General features: G+C 40.7%; 2 protein-coding genes and 1 non-coding gene across 3 annotated transcripts in view; 1 reads left to right on the forward strand and 2 right to left on the reverse strand.

Annotated features, from left to right (window-relative positions):
• Nucleotides 1–791: 791 nt before the first annotated feature.
• On the reverse strand, nucleotides 792–8,495 carry fbxw10 (F-box and WD repeat domain containing 10). The gene is made up of 12 exons (XM_037690946.1): nucleotides 8,024–8,495; nucleotides 6,742–6,888; nucleotides 6,380–6,510; nucleotides 5,052–5,159; nucleotides 4,856–4,962; nucleotides 4,572–4,772; nucleotides 4,371–4,492; nucleotides 3,227–3,381; nucleotides 1,943–2,085; nucleotides 1,681–1,839; nucleotides 1,493–1,602; nucleotides 792–1,189 (listed from the first exon to the last, which is right to left on the reverse strand). Exons 1-12 carry the CDS (start codon nucleotides 8,493–8,495, stop codon nucleotides 792–794), a joined length of 2,253 nt encoding a protein of 750 aa, XP_037546874.1.
• A 213-nt stretch (nucleotides 8,496–8,708) lies between these two features.
• trnag-ccc lies at nucleotides 8,709–8,779 on the reverse strand. Its single transcript has one exon. It is a non-coding gene; the product is annotated as a tRNA-Gly (tRNA).
• A 210-nt stretch (nucleotides 8,780–8,989) lies between these two features.
• The window catches only part of prdm9 (PR domain containing 9), a 6,998-nt gene continuing 4,196 nt past the window's right edge, over nucleotides 8,990–11,791 (forward strand). Inside the window, exons 1-3 of the mRNA XM_037691202.1 lie at nucleotides 8,990–9,104; nucleotides 9,418–9,525; nucleotides 9,611–9,715. Of these exons, the coding sequence (XP_037547130.1) occupies nucleotides 9,429–9,525; nucleotides 9,611–9,715 (202 nt within the window). The 5' untranslated portion in view covers nucleotides 8,990–9,104; nucleotides 9,418–9,428. The remainder of the gene's footprint in view (nucleotides 9,105–9,417; nucleotides 9,526–9,610; nucleotides 9,716–11,791) is intronic.

An 11,791-nucleotide genomic window follows, 5' to 3' on the forward strand; every position in this document is an offset into this window, starting at 1 on the left:
ACTAGCTAAAAATTGTAAGAATAAAATAACTAGCTAAAAGGTGCAAAACAGTGAAAAGTAATGAAAGGCTAGCTAAAAGCTGTAACAAATACAGAAAAGCAAAAGTTAGCAGAACAGTAGCTACAAGCTAAAAGTTTTGAAAGGCTGGCTAAATGTAGCAAAATGATGCTAAAAATGGCAAAAGCTTAACTAAAACTAATAAACATAGCTAAAAGCTATTGTAATAAAGGGTAGCTAAAAGCAGCAGAGCCATAGCTAAAAGCTAAAAGCAGAATAGTGAATGGGACAAACTCTGCTCCCTCTAAGGACTTTATTGAATATCACAGAAGCTAAAGCACACAAACGTAACAGAGGGTTTCCTCATGCATCAGCTAACAGAAGGACAATCAGTAGATTAAAAACAGGTGTTTGTGCATCAGTGTTGCACACCAGAAAAAAACAATATTTAAAATTTGAAAAAAAAAAAAAAAAAAAAACTTTGACGTACTTTATGCAAATATACAAAGTCAAGTTAAACTTTTAAACTTAGAAAACATTTGGAGTTTGCAGGAATAGCTCAGCTTGTCACAGGTGATACAACACTGCCACCTAGTGTTGTTTTACTGAAGCACCTAAAAACACAAATCTAAAAACAGTCACTTTAAAAATAAAACTAAGGCAGTAGCTCATGTGCTGGAGTATATTTGGCCTTCCTCTCAGTATTTCATGTTTGTTGGACAGTTTTTGCTCTGAGGGCTGCTTGATGTCCCTCTTGGCTTGGACCGTCTTCCAGCTGTATCCCTGATGTGTGATCACGCTGAGGCTGTGCTGTTTCGTGCAGACTGTCTCTTTGCGGAGGCAGGGGCAGTGGAAACCTCTCTGCTCTGTGGACAGCTTATTAAATGTCGACTGGCGGCTCGTTGCAGGATCGGGAGGCAGGTGTTTGGCCTGGGCTGAAGCTGCAGGTTCTGTTTGTCAGCACTGAGACCCAGACGATCCCGAGTCGTTTGAGGACCCCACGAATCTCGCAGCCTTGCGTTCCCCTCCATGTTGATGCTGACCTCGTCGAGGCGTAACGCCCTCTGGCTGGCACCAACTCTGAGGAGGATGGCATCTCGCGTCGGAGGATGATGAGGACCTCTTCTCTTCATCTGTCCACTCGCAGCCTTCTCACTCTCGATCACTGACTGTTTGACGTTTTCACCGTTTGCTGTTAAGAAAAAAGAAAATGTTTAACTTACCACAAAAGTCAGCTGCTTTCCACATGTGAGATTTTGCAGCACCTTTTATTACTTTTATTTTTGCAACGGCCTTAATATATTATCCATTTCAGTGTTTTTTTATTTTTATACTTTTGCCAGACTCCTGAGCTTACCTTCTGTTTGAGATTTATTTGAGGTGGACAGGAAGTGAGTTTGAACAGTTTTTTGGGTTGTTGAAGTCACGTCACATTTTCCGATGGAGGTTTGAAGACATTTTCGACACAAATCCGCAGATCTGTCAGAAGCCAAACCCTCTTGAGCCACACCGTCCCCAGCACCCTCCTGCAGTGGATCAGTGTAATCCCAGAACACTTTGGAAAACTGGAAGAGCTGCACATTGACAGTGCTGTTCACTAATATACTAAAAGGAAAGAGGAACTATGGTTAGAATTATTACAGTAAACTGTAATATAACAGGAGAAGATTAGATTTGTCTCACCTGTGGTCCTGGAAGTGGAGAGACAGGATGCGGCCTGATTCAGACTCTGTCCTGATGTCCCTCAAACAATCTCCGGTGAGGAAATTAAACACACGGATCTTCCCGTCCAAACAGCCAGTAACAACACGGAGGTAAAGGAGGGTCAGAGACTTCACCTCCCTGCAGAAAAACCAGTAGACATTAAAAAAAAAAATCCCCATAGAAATATGAGATCCATTCAGTTCATGTCAAATCTGCTTCAGCAGGATTATTTTGGACTTACTTTGGGTGGTTGAACATCTTCAGACACTGTTTATCCTCACAGCTGACACTCCACGCCATGACCTTACCGGCAGAGTCCCCAGATAGAAGGTGCCAATCGTTAAGAAACAAACACTTCACCGCGCTCTTGTGGGCGTTAATCACCTTCAAAATGTATGAACAAGAAATGATGAACTGAACTCTGTTTATAAAAACCAATAAAGTAGTCCCTCGCTACTTTGCGGTTCGTTGATCGCGGACTCGCTCTATCGCGGTTTTTCAAAATAAGATTGGACATGACACACAACTGGCTGATTGATTGGATGAGCCGCACGATGGGCATGAGATTTTTATTTAAAATTATTTAAAATTATTTAGCACCCCCTGCACCTTTTGTGTAGCCCACACTGCAGGATAAACTTCCTGCTGCAGCTGATCAGCTGTTCTCCGTGCAGAGCGGAGAAGTGGGCGTGGCCAAGAGCGCTTGCAGGTGACAAAGAGCAGAGGAGGCAGGGAGCTGAAATCATGACATTCTGTGCTCTTTTAGTGTGTGTGTGTGTATATAGAGAGATAGATAAATGGAGATGGATAGAGAGATGGAGAGAGAGATAGATAAATAGAGAGGGAGATGGAGAGATGGAGAGAGAGATGGAGAGAGAGAGATGGAGAGAGAGAGATGGAGAGAGAGAGATAGCGGGAGAGATGGAGAGATAGCGAGAGAGATGGAGATAGAGATATAGAGAGGGATGGAGATAGAGATATTGAGATGGAGATATATAGAGAGATGGAGATGGAGATAGAGATATAGAGAGGGATGGAGATAGAGATATAGAGAGGGATGGAGATAGAGATATAGAGAGGGATGGAGATATAGATATAGAGAGGGATGGAGATATAGATATAGAGAGATGGAGATAGAGATATAGAGAGAGATGGAGATGGAGATATATAGAGAGAGATGGAGATGGAGATATAGAGAGAGAGATGGAGATGGAGATATATAGAGAGATGGAGATATAGATATAGATATAGAGAGAGATGGAGATAGAGATATAGATATAGATATAGAGAGAGATGGAGATATAGATATATAGAGAGATGGAGATAGAGATATAGAGAGAGATGGAGATAGAGATATAGAGAGAGATGGAGATAGAGATATAGATATACAGATGGAGATAGAGATATAGATATACAGATGGAGATATAGATAGAGATCTCACTTATCGCGGGTCTTCAGGGTACAGATCCTCTGCACTAAATGAGGGACTACTGTATATAAAATGTTTTCTATAGATCTTCTCACCCTGAGCAGTGATGCGGTCTCCATGTTCCAGAGTTTGACCTGGCCTTGAATGCAGCTGCTGCACAAGAATGACTTGTGAATCTTTACACACAGCACCGAACCGCGGTGCTTGAAATTAAAATCCTTAAAAAGGCTCCATGTTTGGATACTCCAGACTGTCAACACAACGGATCAGCTTACGTTGAGAAATGCAGAGTTAGAGCAAATCATGAAAATAACTTTGAGTATAATCTCCTGCGACACTGTATGAGCTAAATGCATCCCATTGTGCGCAACATTTGTAAATAACAGCCATTTCTGTCTTGTTCCAAGGTAAGTGGCAGCCATTTTGAATCAGGTTATCCCTAATGTTAATCCTATATAGACTAGGCCTGTCACAATAACATTTTGCTGGGAGATTGACTGTCTCAGAAATTATTTCGATAAACGATAAAACTGTTTGAAATTTGACAATAATTAGTAATTATTGTCAAATTTAAGAAATATTTAATTTGTTTTGTGTAGTACCTTTTTTCGACCAACAGATGGCAGTATTAGACTGTTTGAACCAAAGGCTGGATAGTGAGGGAGCGACCAGCGTGACTCTTTAAGAAAAATGGGAGGGAGGCCCTTTGACGTGACATGGGCTGTCTCTCTTCGGTTCTCAAAATGGCAGATGATTGTTGTAGTTTGAGCTCTTTACCATAATATTTGTCACACAAAGCTTTTAATAAAGATCAGTAAACAAGTTCTCAGCTTCTTTTTGCAGAGAAAAACAATTTTTTACACGAAGGCACGGGTTTAAACCGTGAATTTTGGAGCTTCGACTAGAAGGAAGCTTTAGCCGTAGCTTAGCTTTTCAGCTTAGCTTCTCAGCTTAGCTGCTTTTAATGATCCAAAAAACGCAATTTTGGACGATGTTGAAATGGATTTTAAGGATAAAAGAGAAAAGGAGGGGTCAGTGAAGAGCACCGGAGTTGAGCTTTTTGTCATCCAGTGTCTTCAGTAGAAAGAGAGACGCGAAGAAACAATAAAGCCGATGAACGAAAATGAGGTAGATACTTTTCATTTATCGTGCGATTAAATGATGTATTGTTTATCATGACAGGCCTATATATAGACATCCATCCAATGGTTAAAACATTATCACCCACCTGTCACTTACCTTTAACAGTATGATCTTTGGCTCCTGAGACGAGTTTGTCAGCATGAACGTCGAGGCAGTTGATGGTACCAGTGTGACCATAGAGCACCTTCTCACACCTGTCTGTCTGCAAATTCCAACACCTGCAGAGACGAGACAAAAAAAACAGTTTTCACTCTGCGTGCATTCCTTTAATTAATCAAGTCGCAGCTTTTATCTAACCTGATGCATGCGTCATAACCTGCAGTTATGAGCAGACCTCTATCCTCACAGAACTGCACCGCCCGAATCACGCCGTGTCCTCTCACCACCGCCACGGGCTTTGTTTCTGGTGCCACACAAAGCAGGCGAAGCAAACGGTCCTTTGAAGTCGTGGCCATCAGAAATCCACCTCTGTAGTCCAACACCCGGTGCTGGTATTCTCTGCAGAGCGTAAACAAACTGGATCAGTAAGTGGATGCTTCTCATGGTCATGTTCTGCTGTGGACTGCAGGGAGTGTGCTCACTCTTTCAGCAGCACTTTGGTGAAATATGCACCACAGTAAACATTTCGCTCCTCCATTTGAACGGGCTTGGTTTGGATTTTGGCATGGGCAGCTTTAAATGACTTCATCTGCAAAACCAATAAGAAAAGACGATTATATTGATTATCTCTGGCACACAAGCTGATTATTTATAGAGCAGCTAAACTGGATGTTAAACCTTCTGGACGGCTGGATGAACTTCGTCTTTCTCATCACCGTTTATAGGTACTGAGACTTCCACCATGTTGGCATAAGTAGGGCTGAGGACATTAACACTATGGAACACCTAGTTGAGACAGAAAATAACTAAAGGAAAATACAGTGTGACACAGACAGCTGAACGTCAGCTGAAATTTTCTGTAGAAGCTGGAAATAATCAAACGCTAGCTGTAAGCTAAAATAAACCGAATCTTGTGAAAATCTAACAAAAGGAAAATTATTCCTAAAAGCTAAATACTATAAAAAGCAAACTAAAAGTAACATAATGATGGCTAAATACTTTAAGTAAAATAAAAAAAAATGCTAAAAACTACAATCAGCAGAATGGTAGTTAAAGCTAAAAGTAGCAACAGGCTAGCTAATGTACCATTATTGTTGCTAAAAGTAGCAAAAGGCTAGCCAAGAGCTAAAAGTAGCAGAATGGTAGCTGAAATTTAAGACTAACTAAAAACTAAAAGTTGTGGAATGGTAGCTGTAAGCTTAAAGTAGCAAAAATCTAGCTAAAAGCTAAAACTAGCTGAATGGAAGGTAAAAGTAAAAAGTAGCAGGACTGTAACAAATAGTAAAGGTAATAGAATAGTAGCTAAATGCTAATAATAGAAGGATTGTAGCTAGAAGATAAAAGTGGAAAAAGGTTATCAAGAGCTAAAAGCAGCAAAAGGTTAACTAAGAGCTAAAAGTAGCATAATGGAAACTAAAAGAGCAAAAACGATAGCTAAAAACTAAAAATTGCAGAATGGTAGCTGGATGCTTAACATAGAAAATGAGTAACTAAAACTAACCAAACAGCAGGTAAAAGCTAACAGTAGCAGTACAGAGGCTTAAAACTAAATTAAGCAAAAGGTTAGCTAAAAGCTAAAATTAACAGAATGGTAACTACAAGTTTAAAGTAACTAATAAGTAGCTACAATCTTTAGGTAGTAAGAGGACAAAAAACAAAGTAAATATTCTGAAATGGTTTTCAAAAAGATAAATGTTTTTAAAGGAATTCAGAGATCTTGAGGGGGAAACTGTCAATAAAGTTAAATATTCTTATTTAAGTATAAAATTTACAAAAACTAACAGCTGTAGCATCCATCTCCTGAATGAGCTAAAAGTATGTGGAGGTAGACAAATGGAAAAAAAAAAAAAAGTGTTTAAAATAAATCAGGGAAAGAGTTGTGTCAAAAAAGATCAATTCAGTTTCACATTTCACAACATTCAAAAAGCTGAGATTTTATATTCAACAACAAAAACATTTCTAGAATTTACTGACATGAGTAAAGAGGAATTATAAAATGTCTTAACCTTCAATATGACATCATCTTGATCCTTAAAACTTCTTCTGAACCTGATTTCCTCCATGGTTTCCTCTGTAAGGTGCTGCCAGTACCAACAAACCTTCTTGCAGCGTTTCAGAGTGTGCTCCCCCAACAGACCTGGAATAAAACGTCTCATGATGGTTCACAGGATAGAAGCACGATGAGCATCAAACCATGAGTCTCAGTAACAACAGACGAGACTAAACACAAGACCCTGAGATGTGACACTCAGAGTATGTGTTATGAAAGACTCAGCTACAACCACAACAAATTTTAGCTCAGATTTGTGCTTTCTAAGGTCTGTGACGGCCTTCTCCAAAAGTGAAATTGTAAACTTGGTAAACTTGCCTAAAATCCTCTTGGCCAAATTTACAGGTAAGCAGCTAACAAAGTCTCGATGTTGACTGACACCCGACATGGACTTTGAGGCTCCAGGTACCACCATGAGGGCAGGGTCTTCTGGGTCCTGTTGTCCATTGAAATTCTGGTTGCTCACTGGAGGAAGAAGCATGTGATTACTGGGCTGACATTATAGTAAAAAAAAAAAAGGCTATAATTAAATTTGTAGTACAAAAAGTAAAATGTCAAGTTTGCTATTACAGTGCTGTATTATTATTGTAAATTAATTATATGTTAAACTGAAAATTAAACTGGGTTTCTTTTTCAGAAACAGATCCTGTCTAACCCTGAATGCTAGAAAACGCCTTGTATCTGTGACTTTCCTTCCCTCAATTGATTTTGGTGATATTATTTACATGAACGCTCCTACAAGAACCCTGCAGATGTTGGATGCTGTCTATCATGGTGCACTAAGATTCATAACTGGCTGTGATTATCGTACCCACCACTGCACCCTGTATTCATTGGTTAACTGGACATCATTAACTTCACGCAGACTCTCTCACTGGTACATTTTCATCTTTAAATCACTTCTTGGTCTGCTGCCTTCATACATCTCCTCCTACATGTCTCTGCGTGAGTGCAGCTACGGAGTGCGCTCTCAGGACATTATTACCTGCAGTGTTCCCTCAGTGAGGACTGAACTAGGCAAAAGGGCCTTCTCCTACTCCGCTCCTGTTTCCTGGAATATCTTACAAAAAGATTTGAAGCTCTCGACCTTGACCTCTCTAAGTGGCTTTAAGAATCTGTTGGACTCCTGGCAGGGACCAATGCAGACATGTTCCTGTTTTTAGTTTTATACATTTGTCTCGGAATCTAGCAGTTTTTTTTGGTTTTGTTACCTTTTTCCTTTTAGCCATCCTATTTGTAAAAAAAAAAAAAAAAAAAAAAAAAAAAAAAAACTGTAGTATGAGTTTTTATAACTGCTTATTGTTGTTGCTGTTGTCCATTGTTGTCATCTTTCTTTGTTGAAATCAGGTCTCTCTTGTAAATGAGTCCTCGAGGCTCAATGGGATTTACCTGTATAAATAAAGGTTGATTGATATGTGTGGCTCGCGACCTCTAGTGGACGATTGTGAGAATGCAGTCGCTTCCTAAATATTTTGAATTTAATTGAGTTTATTTAATAAAAAAAACAAAATGCACACACATAGAACATTCACTAAAAATACTTGGAAAATACAAGGAATGAAAGCACTTTATTCTCTTGTCTTTTAATTGGTGGTCTTACCATTAAACTGCAAATACCCTCGTTTCAGCCTGACTAGAAGGACGCTGGTCAAGTTGGTGAGCATGCGCAGTAGTTCAAAGTCGCACATGGACAATAAACAGCAGAGGTAGTTTGTTTTCATCCAGTCCGGGCTGCTGTTGAACCAGCGCAGGATCGCATCCGTATCGACGCAGAGAGGTTTCCGGTCCTTCTGGCACCGAGAGCCGGAGTCCCGCGGAGACCTCCCCGACCTGGCGTAGGTGCACCACGGCCACGACGTTCCACTCAGCGACTTCTGGATGTTCTCCAGCTGTTTGACGTTTCTGCAGCGCGAGAGCAACGCCACCACGAACCTCCTCTCGAACTCGTCCGACACTGTCCACAAACGCCTCGCGGCGGAACCCGGTGGTTTCGGCGCAAAGACGCATCGTGGACACATCCCGCACACGTGGACGCAACTAGCATCCTGTCCGCGAACTTTAGCAGAGTCCATACTTGTTGTACCACAAGCAGTTTGTTACCGTTATTAGTGTTGGTGTTCTCGTTGCCTGGCAACAAGCCAAATACTCTTCTTCCAAAACTTTTCTTTAGAGTTTTGAGATTTTTGACTTGAGCAAGTAAGCTTCAGCAACAAACTTGCTGAAGTCAGTGTAGTTTAAGTGGTGTAGTTCATTAACGTGTAAGAAAATAAAAATTAAAAAGATAATGCGCCGCCCGGGAATCGAACCCGGGTCGCAAGAATGGGAATCTTGCATGATACCACTACACCAGCGGCGCTTTCGTACAGAACATTGGAGAAGGCAATATTTATTAAAATATTGTAGACGAAATAGTTTTTAGGATTTAAATGTATAGTAGATATTAAATGTTATTTGGTTAATTTTATATTTTAAACAAAGAATGGGGTTAAAACGAGAAAATGTGCGTTACCGCTTTGAGGGGAAACAACCCGGCCTCATACCGGAAGAGACCTTTTTTTTTACTTCCGGAGAAAATTCCGCCGCGATGGAATCCCGCGTATGCTAATAGCTAAGTAATTTTGTTTTAAACAACAGTGTAAGAAAATTATAATTAATAGTTTTGAATCGACAGATATACAAAGGTATGTTGTTCTTATTCTATGTAAGAAAGTTTTAACTAGAAGCTCAAGTTTTATGAGTTGGACCGATATTATTTTTATTTAGCAATTTCAAGCTAGCTACCATTGTGTTGTGAATGTACGCGGCATGTTTTCGTCTTAACAGACAAATAGTTATTCTTCCAACTGATTTATATCGTATCTAGGACATCTGTGTTGCAAAAATGTTCATCAGCTAAATGGATTTCTACGTCTAAGCCATTTTAGCATGCTAACGTGTATCTTCCCCCTTCGTTTTTTTGTAAAACATACTCTTATTTACAACCGTTTCCCGCAGAGGGTTGACTCATGTCGGGCAGGGACAGCGACGTTGTGTGGGTTGAGACAACCGAGGAGGTTGTCGAAATAAAAGGGCCCCTCTCTCTAAAGAAAATCATCCCAACAGGTACAGTCAGTGCTTTGGTAATCTGTTTTTTGTACCAGAGGAATTAAGTGTTTGCCTGCAGGTTTTAAAACTGTGTCTTCTTCAGATCCTATAGTAGTGGTGTCAGATTTAGAGCCACCAGAAGCATCGATCCAGAAGCTGCTGAACACTGTGGGGCAGGAACAAACTCCAGATGGTTATAATTGCTTCTGTAAGTAAGAATATGTTCCTATGGTTTACACAATACTTAAATACACTGCTTAAAGTGACTGGAAGCTTGCGTGTCTATTTTCTGTCCATCCTCAAACCTACATCTTAAAGATTCTAAAAAAGGTTTTCAGTTTCCTCTGGATGTTCAAAAACCAAACAAAAAATTGTAGAAACGTTTTGTCTTTCATCAGTCTGATGATACATCTTAAAGATTGTTTTGTTTGTGTGAACCAATTTTTTATACATCCCATTAGGGATGGGGCCGATCCGCTATCAGGCTCCGATATCGGCGTAATTTATGTATCGGATTTTTCCGATCCAACCTGCAGAGGTTTCTGATCCATCATGCATGTCTGTGTCTGCTGAAATTTCTCATGTGATTCCTGCCAGCTGCTCTGCAGGTTGACTTCAAACTTCTTTCTTCTTCTTTCGGCTTTTCCCTCTTCAGGGGTCGCCACAGCGAGTCATCCTCCTCCACCTCACTCTGTCCTCTACATCCTCTGTCCTCAACTACCTCCATGTCCTCTCTAACTGCATCCATTTATCTCCTCTTTGTCTTTTTCCTGGCAGCTGCATTTCTAACATCCTTCTACCAATATACCCACGGTCCCTCCTCTGGACATGTCCAAACCATCTCAGTCTGTCCTCCCTAACTTTATCTCCCAGTTGTTCAACCTGTGCTGTACCTCTGATGATCTCATTCCTAATCTTATCCATTCTTGTCACTCCAAAGGAGAACCTCAACATCTTCATTTCTGCCACTTCCAGTTCTGTCTCATGTCTTTTTGTCCATGTCTCTGTCTCCAGACCAGACAACATAGCTGGTCTCACCACTGTCTTGTAAACTTTTCCTTTGACCTTTGCTGACACCCTTTTGTCACAAATCACTCCTGAAACTTCTCCATCCACTCCATCCTGCCTGGACTCTCTTTTTCACCTCTACCATATTCTACATTTTCCTGGACAGTGGACCCCAAGTACTTGAAGTCCTGCACCTTTGACCTCTGCTCCTTGTAGCCTCACTGTTCCACCAGCCTCCCTCTCATTCACACACACACTCTGTCTTACTACGGCTAACTTTCATTCCTCTTCTTTCAAGTGCATTCCTCCACGTCTCCAAGTTCTCTTCCACCTGTTTCCTGTTCTCACCACAGATCACAATGTCATCTGCAAACATCATAGTCCACGGGGATTCCTGCCTGACCTCATCTGTTAGTCGGTCCATCACCAGAGCAAACAAGAAGGGGCTCAGAGCAGATCCTTGATGCACTCCCACCTCCACCTTGAAGCTATCTGTCACTCCTACAGCACATCTCATCACTGTCCTGCTGTCCTCATACATGTCCTGTACCAGTCTAACATACTTCTCTGTCACTCCAGATTTCCTCATGCAATACCACACCTCCTCCCTCGGCACCCTGTCATATGCTTTTTCTAAATCCACAAAGACAATGGAGTTCTTTCTGACCCTCTCTGTACTTCATCAGCATCCTCGAAGCAAAGATGGCGTCTGTGGTGCTCTTTCTCAGCATGAAACCATACTGCTGCTCACAGATAGTCACCTCTCGTCCAAGTCTAACTTCCACTATTCTCTCTCTCTCTCAGATCTTCATCGTGTGACTCATTAACTTAACTCCCCTGTAGTTGCTACAACTCTGTACATCACCCTTGTTCTTAAAAATGGGCACCAGCACACTTCTCCAGTCTCCCTCAAATATGCCATTGAATATTTGAGTCAAGAACCTCACTGTCTTCTCTCCAAGTCATTTCCAAACCTCCACTGGGATGTCATCACTTCCTACTGCCGTCCTCTTCTTCATTATTTTCAGAGCTTTCCAGACTTCACCCTCACTAATCTTTCCTACTTCCTGGTCCACAGTTTCTATGACTCCTACTAAATTTTATATATTTTTTCTATTTTATTTAAAATATTTTCATATTTTGTAATTTCTCCAAATGATCGAGTGAATTGTTTGAGTTTCGTTGTCGATTCTAGGCACGTGTCAGAGAAACTGTTTTTTTCTGACTGTGACTATTAACTACTATGTTATGTTAAAAATACTCTCGATCTTACAGA

This window comes from Nematolebias whitei, chromosome 17, assembly GCF_014905685.2.
Source record: "Nematolebias whitei isolate Nwh7 chromosome 17, NemWhi1, whole genome shotgun sequence".
In the NCBI taxonomy this organism is placed as follows: Eukaryota; Metazoa; Chordata; class Actinopteri; order Cyprinodontiformes; family Rivulidae; genus Nematolebias; species Nematolebias whitei.

Coding starts and splice junctions, on each gene's coding strand:
- fbxw10 (XM_037690946.1), bottom strand. CDS start 8,495: ATGGACTCTGCTAAAGTTCGCGGACAGGATGCTAGTTGCGTCCACGTG. Junction 6,889..8,023: donor AGGGTATTTGCAGTTTAATG/GTAAGACCACCA, acceptor TTCTTCCTCCAG/TGAGCAACCAGAATTTCAAT. Junction 4,773..4,855: donor ACCAAAGTGCTGCTGAAAGA/GTGAGCACACTC, acceptor TACGCTCTGCAG/AGAATACCAGCACCGGGTGT.